The sequence below is a fragment of the Eretmochelys imbricata genome, chromosome 1, assembly GCF_965152235.1.
Source record: "Eretmochelys imbricata isolate rEreImb1 chromosome 1, rEreImb1.hap1, whole genome shotgun sequence".
NCBI classification, from domain to species: Eukaryota; Metazoa; Chordata; order Testudines; family Cheloniidae; genus Eretmochelys; species Eretmochelys imbricata.
In genome coordinates this window covers 272,808,268-272,820,861 of record NC_135572.1, presented here as the reverse complement: position 1 = coordinate 272,820,861, position 12,594 = coordinate 272,808,268, and the positions used below count along the sequence as shown (strand labels likewise).

The window sequence follows — 12,594 nt, the reverse complement described above, 5'->3', positions numbered from 1 at the left end:
TGCATGCCTCTGTTTTTTAACTGAGAGAACAAAGAGGAATGGTTTCAGATAATGCATACTATAGGTCCTTGGGCAATAGGGTCTACTATTTTATAAAACATGGTAAAAATGTGGCAGATTATTACAAAATGTATTATCCAAAGAGTAAACCAGAATTTGAAAAGTTATAGCACCACCTATTTATGTTGGTGTAGTAGACAGTATGTTAATTTCATTGGCATTCAGGAGTCCTGACCCAATAGGGAACTATTATTGGCAAAAATTAAAGAATTCCCTTAATCTGTTCTTGAAGTACTGAACAAATACTAGTCCCTTATCATATCACGGTTTTCCAAGGTGCAGTAAAGTACATTAAGCCAGCAGATTTCCAGAATTATAGTTTTGCATTCTCTTCACAGGGAGTCCTGTTCACTTACTTTCTTCATTTTGTGGGGATAAGATAGGTGTGTGTATGAGGAAGAGAAGGGAAATTGGTTGAGAATCACCAAGACGTCACTAAAGAATAAACAATTTGTATCTAACACTATTCTGTCAAAACCACTAATAACCACAAATTGAAAGACTGGACCATAAAATAATCCCAGCCAGACAAATATACCAATCTACTGTACAACACAAACTGATGACAAAGGGAGCAATTATTAATTGTGATTAATAAAAAATACTAGGCAATGGAAATTTAGAAAAGACAGAACTCACCTGCAAATGTGAACAGTCTGCGGTAAAAACAATATATGGAAAGTATTAAAGAGTTCCAATGGCAATGTATACCAGAGTTGATTTACTATTCTTCTCTGTGTAAAAGATGATTTTGGTATTTCTTTTTCCTCTTATGGGCCAAACACAATGTTCAAGTCTGTTTCCTCTTTTGTCACAAATTTCATTCTGTCCCTTATGTATCTTTATGCCCAATTCCTGGCACGCTAGCAAATAGGAATGAACCCCAAAGGAGGCCTAAGATGTAGAACAAGCCACATAGGAGGAGCCAGTGAATAGACCTCAGCTTTTCCAATCACATTTCCCAGCATGGGTCAGCCTCCCCGCACATACTTCCCCATTTCCTCAGCACCTAGAATCGTACAAATGCACATATATACATTCATGTTTGTTGGAAGGGAACAAGACAAGAAGTGAACAGAAGCCGACTAGTCACTAGATGGAATAATGGCCTTCCACCAAGCAATCTATTTTGAGAAGGTCACACATATCTTGTCCTCAAGAACTGGACCAAGAAATTCACATTTCCATTAAGCGGGTGATCCACAGCGTGGAGGAAGCATCAGTGAGAACACCATAAATGGGGCCAGGCAGTTTTGCATTTCTTTCAAATCATCACATGGATATGTGCAGATTTCCCAAATACAAAACTCGAGATTCTTGTTAAATTTTCCATTGTATTTCCAGTGTATTCTGCCTATTCTCTTACAGTGACCATAACGCATCTTTTAAAAAATCCTTTATTTTTCCTGTGAGGATGGCAGTACGCAAGAAAGAATACACAAAACTGATTAATTAGTGATATGAAAAAAAGGTAACAAAATATTTTTGGCCATAATTTAGAAAAAGGTAGGTTCTATAAAATCTGAGTTTAGGCAGTTTGCCCTGGTTTGTTACTTGTGGAGGCAGGTAGCATGAGGAGGAGTCTTTTAGGTCCTTGATACCCTTAGTAGACCACGGATGCGTCTGACAAGTGCTTGAATGAAAGTATAGCGTGACCGGACTTTCGAGTATAACCCTTCAATATCAAGGAGCTTCTTCTGCAGAGATTCACCAAAGCTGTTGGTGGCTTCAATCTGAAGCTGAGGAAGAGAAGAAATTTAGTGAAATGGACAGTGGTGTCTAGTCCTCTTGTTAAAGGAGGTCTTTTCATCATTAATCACCACCAATCACCCTTACCCATGCCACACCCCCTTCCATTGCTTCAAGCCCCCTCTTAGAAGAATATAAATATGGCTGGGGGGGAAATCTAGTTTGGCAAATATTAAACAGATCCTTATGTCTGTCCATCTGAATCATACACTGGAAAGTATTTCTGTGGAGGGTTTTCTGGTGAAGTACTTAACATTTTAAAACACATGTATATGTTTTGACTTTAAAAATACTACTTGTGTGCTGCAATCTAAGCACATGCATGTTTGGCAAATCAGAGCCTTAGAGTTATATAACTTGACTTCTTAAATTAAGGAATTGTAGTAGAGATTTGCCCTTATATAACAAAAATCTATGTATTGAAAAACATGTTTTGTTATTACTGATGGAAAAGGCTATTTTTAAAAAGAGCTGAATTCTAGACATTGTAGGACGTTATTGTATATATTTTCTTGAGTGGTTGGGTATAGCCACAAAAGCGTATGCACCTTATTTTACAACTCTTGTATACTGTTAATCGTGATTGAAACGAAAAGTTTTTAATTTCCTTATTTGCACACAAACATCAAGGCTTTATGTTCACATAGTTCTGAGAATAGATCATTAGTTAACCTATGCTGGTTTTGCTAGCTGTACCTCCAAAGAGCACAAATTATTTTAGGTTCTACATAAGCAGTGGCAATTTCTTAGCTACATCATAGTCAGCTCCCCTTTCTCTCTCTTTACTATGGTCCATCTGCAGCTGACCAAAAATGAACAGCTGCAGCAACACACAAAACTAGGAACCCTGTCTTCAATACACATCCTTCAAGGACAACTGACAATTTATTTCAGAAGCAAATTATTAAACAGCTGCAGTTTATTAGTCTAATTTACAAGAGAATAAGAAAAATATTTTTTTCAGTAATTTGGACCTTGGTATTTCATTTGCAATGTTCTAGATTTTGTGCATTAACATGGCTGTGTGCAGGATTCAAAAATACATGTATAGCTGTGCAACTGATACTTTTTGAAAAATCGTGTTACACCCTATTTGTAGTTCAACTAAGCATTTAGCAGCTAGGTATCGCAGATCACTCTTAAACATGGAAGCTATAGACAGACTGCTGACAATAACTGCATGTTAGCAACACATCAGGTATGCCGTAATTAAGAATATTTTATCTGCTGCATCTCACCTGATCTATGTCATGCTGGCTCACTCGATTCTTCCCATTTCTGAAATCCAAGTTAGGCTCCAAACTGAAGGAATCTTGGAATACAATTCACAAATTTAAATTCTTAATTCCACCTGCTGGTGAATACCATATATGTGCAGGTATGAAGCAAGATTAACACAACAAATGCCTATTTTGTACATAACAGAAAGTTAAACAAGGATGAAGAGAAAAATCACAATTGATCTTTCTTGACCTATTGATGAATTCTCTCTCAACCATTAGTGTAGTAACTTCATATAGCCCTGGATTACACAACATGGCATGGTCAACAACAATAACCTCCCCGTATTATCTTTCCTTCCCTGACTTTTTTCCCTTCCTCACCAAATCCACTGGTGAGTTAATACTGTATCAAGTTAAAAATACTTTTAGAAAACAAATGTCCTTACATCTGTTCTTAATATCACCTTCAATTATTACATTTGAAAAAATTTTTAAAAATATGTAATTTACTTTTCACCATTATTACTTGTTTACTTTTTCAATTTCACTCAGTTTGACCAACAGAAACAAGACTTGTTTCTAGACAAAACTCATTTTTTACTTCTCATCCACTACTACAATGCAGCAATATTTGGGCTGCAAATACTGCATGGGTATGTTTAAATGCAAACAAAAACCTTTTATTACAAACAAATTAGTCAAACGTTATTAATGTTAAGTTTTGTAAAAATCTATTTTAGAAAACCTAAATTTTGATGTTCAATCTCTTGATATTGCCAGATATTTTTATGTTTAATTTACAAACTAATGTAAAGGCACCTTAGGGTTTGAGAAATGTTACCTTGTAGTCTTCTGCTCTTAAATGGAGTCCTGGAGGCCAGCAGCGAATCTTGGGAATCAGTAGGGGTGCAATGCAATAGATAGTATTCCAGGTGACGCCAAAGAATAAAGAGGCATGTTTCTATGATATCTGTAGACATGCTCAGTGAAGGAGACTAAAGTTAATTTATGCTGATTTTAGATTGTAGCCCTTTTAGAGGTTTCAAAAGAAAGCTCTGATGTTGCAAAACTTCCATGCATGTTTAACTCCGTGCACGTGAGTAGTGATTGCAATCGGCCTATTCATATGGGTAAAGTTAAGCATGTGTTTGCAAGACTGGGGACCAAGGTGTCTGTTTCTTGGGGACTGAAATGACTCTGATAGACAGCTCCTAGTTGCCATGGCCCTCGATTTTTTGCACAACAGGAGTTCCAAGTTACTCACATGGCTTTTACATCCTGACAGCATGCTTGGTGGACCCATATACTTGATTCTTTTACTGTTACCTGCTTCCAGCTCTAAGAGCTTTGTTATTCAGCTGTATTTCCACTTCACCACAATGGAGGAGAATCACCAGCCTAATCACGTCAATTAACTTTATTTGTCGTTGATTTCTGTGGAGATGATGCTATGTTACTATTGACTTTCTTTCAGAGCTGCTACCACAACTAGAAAATAAATGTTTACATGCTGAGCGTAGAGAAACATGTGCCTCCTCTCAACTGATTTAATCATCAATATCTGAATATTTTCTTTCCTAAGATTGGCATTTTTTAAAGTGCCCTGAAACCCAATTGCCTGCTAGGCAATAAAGCAAATTACTCCCATTTCTCAGCCAACTTTTTCAATTTTTCTCGAGTGTCATCACTGGAGCGGTCATAATTCCAAAAGGATACAGGAACATAGGGAAAGCAACTTGGCCCGATTATTTATCAGCTTCACCAGACGCCGCCTTGCCAAAACGTATTTTTGGGCAGTAGAAATTTTGTCTACCCCAGCTGGCATCACTGACTGACACAGCTATGGCAAGAAGAAAAGATGCACAAAGATTCAACATTATGTAGCAAACCAGAACAAAGTGTTAAAAGTCAAGAAAATACCCACAACAGCCTTGTAGAATTTTGTCTCCTGGGAAAGTTCTCTCTCTCTTCTTATCCTCCTCTCTCCCCACCCCAGTCACCACAAAAACAAATAAACCAAGTCCTACCCCACACTTTTCTGGCAAAATCTAAAGTGTTCCTTCAGGAACAAAACTATTTTATCAGTTCATGTTGGTGGAACAGCGGTCACTTATCTTCAGTTCAATTATCCCTCCCCTCTGTAACCCAATCGCTTCATAGACTGATGGGAAACTCACACCTGTTTAATGTCTACTTATTTTGTCTGGCTGGCTAGTCACGAGACATCAGTGGTGACCAGTCTGATAAAGGTCAGCATGACATATACATTAAGAGTGACAGTAGTAATAGTTTCCAATATAATTCGCAGTAAAATATCCACTCAGTACCCTCCACAAAGCTTAACCTGACATTTTTTCATCCTAATATAAATGACCGCTTCCATGGCCATTTAGTTCCCACTTCGTCAACTCCAACACACCCCAACAGTAAAAAGGAATAAGTATAAGATTGTCACAGCTCCATACTACAGTTATTTCTACATTTAGTTTAATTTACAGGCAACAGATACTTCTGACTGTTCATAATAAAGTCTACAGATTCTGTTACCTCCTTTATCTCATCTGGTGGGAGCTGCTCCACATTTTGTAGCTTGTTAACATTCTGACGGTGGCTATCATAGTAACTGAAGAAATCATTAGCATTCTGTTTCAGCAGATAGACAATGATGCCCAAGCCAGGCAGGCGCCAATATGGGACCACTGGTGCTTGTGTATCTAGGGGAGACCACCATCAAAGTTAAAACAAGTTCTCTCTGAAGCCCCCACAGCTATGCAGCTTATCCTCTACTGTTTGTCACCACCGTAGTGTCAAGGATATGTAAGTACTGGTAAACTTTATTTTGGATGTGTGGGCCACACTTATTACAAATGAGATATTAGGACAAAACTCAGTGATTTCATCTCTTGCTGACACATGGCAGGCAAGCAGACAGCTGTTAGCATTCAATTCTCCACATTTTCTTTTGTGATGAAACCTTATCATTTCTGCTTTGTGCAGAGCTCACATCCAGTCTCCCTCCCTGTTAATCAGCGGCAACAAAAAGAGCTTAACGGTGTATGCCCTACAAGGGGAAATTTCAACTATGGTGCAAATCATTATTTCAAGCCTGGGGCAGTAGGAGCACTGGAGCTATACGTTAGCCACAGAAGATTACTTCCATGCTTTGCACAACAGCTCAGGGTTATTAAACCCTAGAATTTTGAAGTGTCCTCTGACAGTCATTCTGGGATGCTGAAAGGATAAAAAACAAATGACTTCACATAAACCCAATCCATTTATCACTCAGGCTTTCCACCATAGATCACTCTCAATAGTAAACATGCTACCTATATTTTTTCACTGAACTAACTCAGGCTTCAAAGGTCTCAAAAAGCTAATTTTTACAGTAATAGTAATTCTACACCTTTTAAGATGGCTATTTAACAGGGGAAGAGGAGAATTCTTGAAAAACATGTTCTTACACATATAAGATAATTAAATGCAAAATAGAAGTCACTGGTTGGATCAAGGCATTGGTATCAGGACAACTTAGAGATAACAGTACCATTTCTTTCTAATAGCACTGCAAAATATTTACTGCCAAGAAAAACTTAATTTGCGCTGTTGAGGTTTTGGCGTATTGTTTTAATACACTAAATTTTCCACCAGTCAATCTCATGCTACCCCCATCCCCCAATTTGTTGCAACTTGGCACAATTAACATCTCCAATAAGTTAGAAAAGGCACGTTGCACACATCATGAATGAGGTGTATTACCTGCTATCAGTCCAACTTTCACAATTCAGTCTCGGATACATACAAAACAAGTAAACCACAAACTCACCCTGACGGGGTCCATCTCGGTTAGTTGACTCTGACAGACTAGGAGTGAACAGACAAACTGTGTGCTGAAAGGTGGGGGCACACTGTAACATAAGTGACTGGCAGTACTCCATTACATTTGCACAGATCTACAGAAGAGGAATCACAGCAAGTCAATACAAGTAAGACTGATGAAATACTGGGTAGACAATTAACACTATTTTCAGAACTCTTCAAATTGCATACATCAGTATGACGACTAGAAATGGCTACAAATCACCCATGCCAGATATCTCACAATTCCCAACTGATGATTTTAGCAGTGCTGTGAAGATGTAACTTTGTTCCTCAATTTCCTCACCTGTTGCATGGCCAACTCAATCTCATCCCTCTTGCTCACTCTGTCTCCCTCAGCATTGTCATCTTGCAGTTTAAACTGATTGAGTCTGTCTGAACCTCCAAACCGACTTAGAAGTCCTAAGCACTGGCGCTGTGACAGGAAGCAAACTTTGGTGAGTGTCTCCACCAAAGAGTTAAAAAAATCCTTTGATATTTACAAGCAATAAAAATGATACATTTGATTAATAATAATAATCTTACAGCCCTCATTAACCCTTTACTATCCATTCTATAACAAAAGCAGCAGCAATACAAATTAAGCATTTACATCACATGGGAGTAATTTTGTAAGCTAATCTGAAAACTCCTATTTACCTTAAAATGTTTAAATCACAAAGAATATAAGTTTACTTTTTGCCTGTCCTTAAATCAATTTGAAAGCAAATGGTACTTTTAGAGGGCCCCAATGGAACCCAATCTTAAATTTTGAGAAATTATCCCAATTCAGATGTGTCCAGTTTAGTTAGCCCTGGTCTACACTAGGACTTTAGGTCGAATTTAGCAGCGTTAAATCAATGTAAACCTGCACCCGTCCACACGATGAAGCCCTTTATTTCGACTTAAAGGGCTCTTAAAATCGATTTCCTTACTCCACCCCTAACAAATGGATTAGCGCTTAAATCGGCCTTGCCGGCTCGAATTTGGGGTACTGTGGACACAATTCGACGGTATTGGCCTCCGGGAGCTATCCCAGAGTGCTCCATTGTGACCGCTCTGGACAGCACTCTCAACTCAGATGCACTGGCCAGGTAGACAGGAAAAGAACCGTGAACTTTTGAATCTCATTTCCTGTTTGGCCAGCGTGGCAAGCCGCAGGTGACCATGCAGAGCTCATCAGTAGAGGTGACCATGATGGAGTCCCAGAATCGCAAAAGAGCTCCAGCATGGACTGAATGGGAGGTATGGTATCTGATCGCTGTATGGGGAGAGGAATCCGTGCTATCAGAACTCCGTTCCCGTTTTCAAAATGCCAAAACCTTTGTCAAAATCTCCCAGGGCATTAAGGACAGAGGCCATAACAGGGACCCGAAGCAGTGCCGCGTGAAACTTAAGGAGCTGAGGCAAGCCTACCAGAAAACCAGAGAGGCGAATGGCTGCTCCGGGTCAGAGCCCCAAACATGCCGCTTCTATGATGAGCTGCATGCCATTTTAGGGGGTTCAGCCACCACTACCCCAGCCATGTTGTTTGACTCCTTCAATGGAGATGGAGGCAACATAGAAACAGGTTTTGGGGACGAGGAAGATGATGATGATGAGGTTGTAGATAGCTCACAGCAAGCAAGCGGAGAAACCAGTTTTCCCGACAGCCAGGAACTGTTTCTCTCCCTGGACCTGGAGCCAGTACCCTCCGAACCCACCCAAGGCTGCTTCCTGGACCCAGCAGGCGGAGAAGGGACCTCCGGTGAGTGTACCTTTTAAAATACGATACATGGTTTAAAAGCAAGCATGTGAAAGGATTACTTCGCCCTGGCATTCGCGGCTCTCCTGGATGTACTCCCAAAGCCTTTGCAAAAGGTTTCTGGGGAGGGCAGCCTTATTGCGTCCTTCATGGTAGGACACTTTACCACTCCAGGCCAGTAACACGTACTCAGGAATCATTGTACAACAAAGCATTGCAGTGTATGTTTGCTGGCATTCAAACAACATCCATTCTTTATCTCTCTGTGTTATCCTCAGGAGAGTGAGATATCATTCATGGTCACCTGGTTGAAATAGGGTGCTTCTCTTCAGGGGACACTCAGAGGAGCCCGTTCCTGCTGGGCTGTTTACCTGTGGCTGAACAGAAATGTTCCCCGCTGTTAGCCACGGGGAGGGGGGAGGGTTGAGGGGGTAGCCACGCGGTAGGGGGAGGCAAAATGCGACCTTGTAACGAAAGAACATGTGCTATGTATGTAATGTTAACAGCAAGGTTTACCCTGAAAGAGTGTAGCCACTGTTTTATAAAATGTGTCTTTTTAAATACCGCTGTCCCTTTTTTTTTCTCCACCACCTGCATGTGTTTCAATGATCACAGGATCTTCTCCTTCCCAGAGGCTAGTGAAGATTAGAAAGAAAAAAAAACGCACCCGTGATGAAATGTTCTCTGAGCTCATGCTGTCCTCCCACACTGACAGAGCACAGACGAATGCGTGGAGGCAAATAATGTCAGAGTGCAGGAAAGCACAAAATGACGGGGAGGAGAGGTGGCGGGCTGAAGACAGGGTTGAAGCTCAAATGTGGCGGCAGCATGATGAGAGGAGGCAGGATTCAATGCTGAGGCTGCTGGAGGACCAAACCAGTATGCTTCAATATATGACTGAGCTGCAGCAAAGGCAGCTGGAGCACAGACTGCCACTATAGCCCCTGTGTAACAACCACCCTCCTCCCTAAGTTCCATAGCCTCCACACCCAGACGCCCAAGAACGCGGTGGGGGGGCCACCGGCCAACCAGCCACTCCACCACAGAGGACTGCCCCAAAAAAAAAAAAAGAAGGCTGGCATTCAATAAATTTTAAAGTTGTAAACTTTTAAAGTGCTGTGTGGCATTTTCCTTCCCTCCTCCACCACCCCTCCTGGGCTACCTTGGTAGTCATCCCCCTATTTGTGTGATGAATGAATAAAGAATGCATGAATGTGAAGCAACAATGACTTTATTGCCTCTGCAAGCAGTGATTAAAGGGAGGAGGGGAGGGTGGTTAGCTTGCAGGGAAGTAGAGTGAACCAAGGGGCGGGGGGTTTCATCAAGGAGAAACAAAGAACTTTCACACTGTAGCCTGGCCACTCATGAAACTGGTTTTCAAAGCTTCTCTGATGCGTACCGTGCCCTCCTGTGCTCTTCTAACCGCCCTGGTGTCTCGCTGTGCGTAACCAGCAGACAGGCCATTTGCCTCACCTCCCACCCTGCCATAAACGTCTCCCCCTTACTCTCACAGATATTGTGGAGCACACAGCAAGCAGTAGTAACAGTGGGAATATTGGTTTCGCTGAGGTCTAAGCGAGTCAGTAAACTGCGCCAGCGCGCCTTTAAACGTCCAAATGCACATTCTACCACCATTCTGCACTTGCTCAGCTTTTAGTTGAACAGCTCCTGACTACTGTCCAGGCTGCCTGTGTACGGCTTCATGAGCCATGGCATTAAGGGGTAGGCTGGGTCCCCAAGGATAACTATAGGCATTTCAACATCCCCAACAGTTATTTTCTGGTCTGGGAATAAAGTCCCTTCCTGCAGCTTTTGAAACAGACCAGAGTTCCTGAAGATGCGAGCATCATGTACCTTTCACGGCCATCCCACGCTGATGTTGGTAAAACATCCCTTGTGATCCACCAGAGCTTGCAGCACTATTGAAAAGTACCCCTTGCGGTTTATGTACTCGGCGGCTTGGTAGGGATAGGGATATGGGTTCCGTCTATGGCCCCACCACAGTTAGGGAATCCCATTGCAGCAAAGCCATCCACTATGACCTGCACATTTCCCAGGGTCACTACCCTTGATATCAGCAGATCTTTGATTGCGTGGGCTACTTGCATCACAGCAGCCCCAACAGTAGATTTGCCCATTCCAAATTGATTCCCAACTGACCGGTAGCTGTCTGGCGTTGCAAGCTTCCACAGGGCTATTGCCACTCGCTTCTCAACTGTGAGGGCTGCTCTCATCTTGGTATTCATGCGCTTCAGGGCAGGGGAAAGCAAGTCACAAAGTTCCATGGAAGTGCCCCTACGCATGCGAAAGTTTCGCAGCCACTGGGAATCGTCCCAGACTTGCAACACTATGCGGTCCCACCAGTCTGTGCTTGTTTCCCGAGCCCAGAATCGGCGTTCCACAGCATGAACCTGCCCCATTAGCACCATGATGCATGCATTGGCAGGGCCCATGCTTTCAGAGAAATCTGTGTCCATGTCCTGATCACTCGTGTGACTGTGCTGACGTTGCCTTCTCGCCCGGTATCGCTCTGCCAGGTTCTGGAACTGCATATACTGCTGGATAATGCGTGTGGTGTTTAATGTGCTCCTAATTGCCAAAGTGAGCTGAGCGGCCTCCATGCTTGCCTTGGTATGGCATCCGCACAGAAAAAAGGAGCGGAACGACTGTCTGCCGTTGCTCTGACGGTGGGAGGGGCGACTGATGACACGGCTTACAGGGTTGGCTTCAGGGAGCTAAAATCAACAAAGGGGGTGGCTTTACATCAAGGAGTATTTCAGGCAGGACTTCACGGAGGGTTCCAATAAGAAATGGTGCACCTAAGTTATTGTTCTTATTGGAACAATGAGGTTAGTCTGGCCTCTGATTGATATATGGCTAGATTTACCTCGCTGCACCTTCTCTGGGAGTGACTGCAGTGTGACCTAGAGGAATGAGTCCCCTAGACGGGGGGGGGGGGGAAGCAAATGAGTACAAAACAAATCTGGTCTATTTCTTGTTTTGATCCACTCCATCTATCTTTTACATCTTTGGCTGGCAGCAGACGGTGCAGAAGGACTGCATGCCACCCACATCTCATGGCTGCCCGGCAGAAGATGATGCAATAGGACTGCTAGCAATCCGTATCGCCTGACTGCTCACCATAAGACGGTTCAATAGGACTGACTGCAGGACTAAAGAGAATGACCTGGTCGAGTCACTCCAAATTGAGTCCCTGTGCCCATGTCTGCTCAGGCGCTCCTGGCCGACGTGGCCAGGAGCACCTCGGACATGACCAGGACGGCTACCAGTCGTACTGTACCGTCTGCTGCCACAAGGCAAGGGCTTGATGCTGCTGTGTAGCAATGCAGTACCACGTCTGCCAGCACCCAGGAGACATAGGGTGACGGTTACCTGAGTGGGCTCCATGCTTGCCGTGGTATGGCGCCTGCACAGGTAACTCAGGAAAAAAGGCACGAAACGATTGTCTGCCTTTTCTTTCACGGAGGGAGGGAGGGAACGGGGGCCTGACGATATGTACCCAGAACCACCCGCAACAATGTTTTAGCCCCATCAGGCATTGGGATCTCAACCCAGAATTCCAATGGGCAGCGGAGACTGCGGGAACTGTGGGATAGCTACCCACAGTGCAACACTCCGGAAGTCGATGCTAGCCTCGGTACTGTGGAAGCACTCCGCCGAGTTAATGCACTTAATGCACTGAGGGCATTTTCTGTGGGGACACACACACTCAAATATATAAAACCGATTTCTAAAAAACCAACTTCTATAAATTCGACCTAATTTCATAGTGTAGACATACCCTTAGACTGTATCCTCCAGTATGTCATCTGAAAACACACTGGAGATAAATGTCTTCAAACTCTCCTCATGTTTTCAGTTTCCTGAAAAAGGCCCAATGTCACCAAACTGTGTTGGTTTATGTAAGAACAGACAACACTGGATTGTGATTAGCACCAACCA

The 12,594-nt window shown here is 42.7% G+C and overlaps 1 protein-coding gene across 3 annotated transcripts in view; it reads right to left on the bottom strand.

Moving 5' to 3' along the window:
- Positions 1-1,443: 1,443 nt before the first annotated feature.
- Positions 1,444-12,594, bottom strand: part of NUP205 (nucleoporin 205) — a 73,635-nt gene continuing 62,484 nt past the window's right edge. Inside the window, exons 37-43 of one of the 3 annotated variants that reach the window (XM_077831727.1) lie at positions 7,195-7,353; positions 6,856-6,982; positions 5,580-5,746; positions 4,749-4,872; positions 3,874-4,002; positions 3,048-3,121; positions 1,444-1,799 (exon numbers count right to left, since the gene is read on the bottom strand). In XM_077831727.1, coding sequence (XP_077687853.1) covers positions 1,647-1,799; positions 3,048-3,121; positions 3,874-4,002; positions 4,749-4,872; positions 5,580-5,746; positions 6,856-6,982; positions 7,195-7,353 — 933 coding nt within the window. In that variant the 3' untranslated portion in view covers positions 1,444-1,646. Of the gene's footprint in view, positions 1,800-3,047; positions 3,122-3,873; positions 4,003-4,748; positions 4,873-5,579; positions 5,747-6,855; positions 6,983-7,194; positions 7,354-7,378; positions 8,645-12,594 lie in introns of those variants that run through there. The other 2 variants (XM_077831732.1, XM_077831737.1) reach the window with 2 other exon arrangements.